Source organism: Capsicum annuum, chromosome 8 (assembly GCF_002878395.1).
Source record: "Capsicum annuum cultivar UCD-10X-F1 chromosome 8, UCD10Xv1.1, whole genome shotgun sequence".
Lineage (NCBI taxonomy): Eukaryota > Viridiplantae > Streptophyta > Magnoliopsida > Solanales > Solanaceae > Capsicum > Capsicum annuum.
The window spans coordinates 158880409-158882432 of NC_061118.1; the positions used below are offsets into that span (position 1 = coordinate 158880409).

Genomic DNA, 2024 nt, shown 5'->3' on the forward strand with positions numbered 1-2024 from the left:
TTATAGACAGTGAGGTCTACATCTTCCACTAATATTATAAAAACTCACAATTTTTGTAGGTCACTTACAATTTTTTTAGTTTTGGGGCTTTTTTTTTATGAGAAATCTTTATTTTCTCACATAAGAAAGTAGAAAAGATTATTTTATTCTATTCATTTTGTAATTGGCGAAGAATGTGCATATCTTTTGGCAAACACTAGTCCGTTTGGGATGTGTAACACTCGAACGAACAAAATAAAACATTCGTCGAGAGAACTTCTTGCTCCATTTAGAGAGCCGTTTGGGCGTACATAATTCTTTGGATTCAGTAGCATACAACCATAAACAAAGAAAATGAGAAGAAAAATAACACAATGATTTAACGAGATTCGACTAGGCCCAATTCTCTAAGCAAAAGCAAGAGAGTTTTTCACTATGAAGAAAAAGAAGAAGCGTACATTGCTTTAGAATTCCCAACTACATACGCATTTTTTTTTTCAAAATATTACTACTACTATTTGAAGTGAGATTGATGAAGGAAAAGATCCTAGTTGATTCAGTAGCCTCCTATTCTATGCACAACACCAGGCTGTGATATGTCTCCAGGAACGATCAAGGGAACTCGGCTTACAACTAGGCAGTTTGATGGATCACTCAGCACTTGGTCGTCACACACAAGTTCCACTCCAAATTCCTTTACCTTCAGGCGACTCAAACTCACTGCTATGGAAATTTCATCCCCAGCTTCTAACAGATTTCCGAATTCCCAGTGTCTTAACCATGTCATCTCTTCCCTACCTTCTGGCATGCCGAAAATCGTTGGAGTGTGGACCCACTGCATATCTTTAGTCCTATTGTGTACAATACTCTCTTGGTTACGTACACCAGTAGGCTCTTGAGTGCTTTTGATGTTCAGAACATGTATGCACAACCGCGATGGATAGGCCTCGGACTACGTTGTTGTTGAGAGACGACGCAGATATGATAAAACTTATGGCATCAGTATCTTTCCCACTTATGAACCAGCTAGGTATCCTGTTTCCTGGAAGAAAAGTGCTAAACACTCCATGCTCGTACAAACCCTGTGCAAGTTGTAGAATCAACAAGTTAAAACGACCTATGTGTATACATATTGGTGGTCGTCATAGGAAGACTAAATAATAAGAGAAATACATACCTGAAGTGGAAGCATTTTATCCTCGGAACCCAAGAAATGTTCCATTTTAAACACAACATTTTCCATTCTTTCAACATCCAGACCAAAACGTCCAAGTATCTGGGCACCAGCATTTTCTAGATCTTCTAACTTAAATCCCCCCTCAATCAGAACCAGACTACCCCATTCATCATCAACAACCAATTTACATTTGTGTAGGATTGAGTGGTATGTCATCCTCTCCAAGGATGAGCAACCTTGTATGGACAATTCCGTAATGCAACTTGGAATCCCAGTAAGCGACTTGAGCATCTTACAGGACTGGACGCTGAGGTTTCGGAGCTGAGGGAGACTCTTGACCCACGCTGGTAGGCAGCTAATTGAATTTTCACTTAGATCTAAGTTTTGGAGGAGTGGAGGACAACAAAACTTATGGGAAAATGATTCACCAAAGAGCTTGGTAAAAAGGCCCATGATATTTCAGGAGATATTCTTGGCTTTAATATCCAAAATGAAAATAGTGCCGGTAATGATTTCCACTCATTGGTGTCGCAGAGTATTTGGTTTACACCGATTCCATCAGCTCTTAGAACTTTCTGTTATTTTCCACAATACGGGTACGTAGTATCTGTAGCACAGAACAATAACTTCAACTTGATTTCTCCATTTTTCGTTCAACACACATATAGAAACCAACAATCCCCCACATGAATGGGGAATGACTATTTTTCGTAAAACTTTTATGGACAAGTATGTGATTTTCAAGCAAAGACTGATTGCATCTGGATAAGTGGGTTTCCCTTTGAACTTTCTGAAGTGAACATGCATCGGATGCACTCGGTCAATCGATAGATTTGATATCTTTGAACCGTCGAGCTTTAATGTACAC

General features: G+C 39.1%; 1 protein-coding gene across 1 annotated transcript; it reads right to left on the minus strand.

Moving 5' to 3' along the window:
• Window positions 1-234: 234 nt before the first annotated feature.
• Window positions 235-1808, minus strand: LOC107879852. The gene is made up of 2 exons (XM_016726789.2): window positions 1157-1808; window positions 235-1061 (listed from the first exon to the last, which is right to left on the minus strand). The coding sequence occupies exons 1-2, from the start codon at window positions 1607-1609 to the stop codon at window positions 855-857; spliced, it is 660 nt and encodes a 219-aa protein (XP_016582275.1). The 5' UTR covers window positions 1610-1808; the 3' UTR covers window positions 235-854.
• Window positions 1809-2024: the final 216 nt, after the last annotated feature.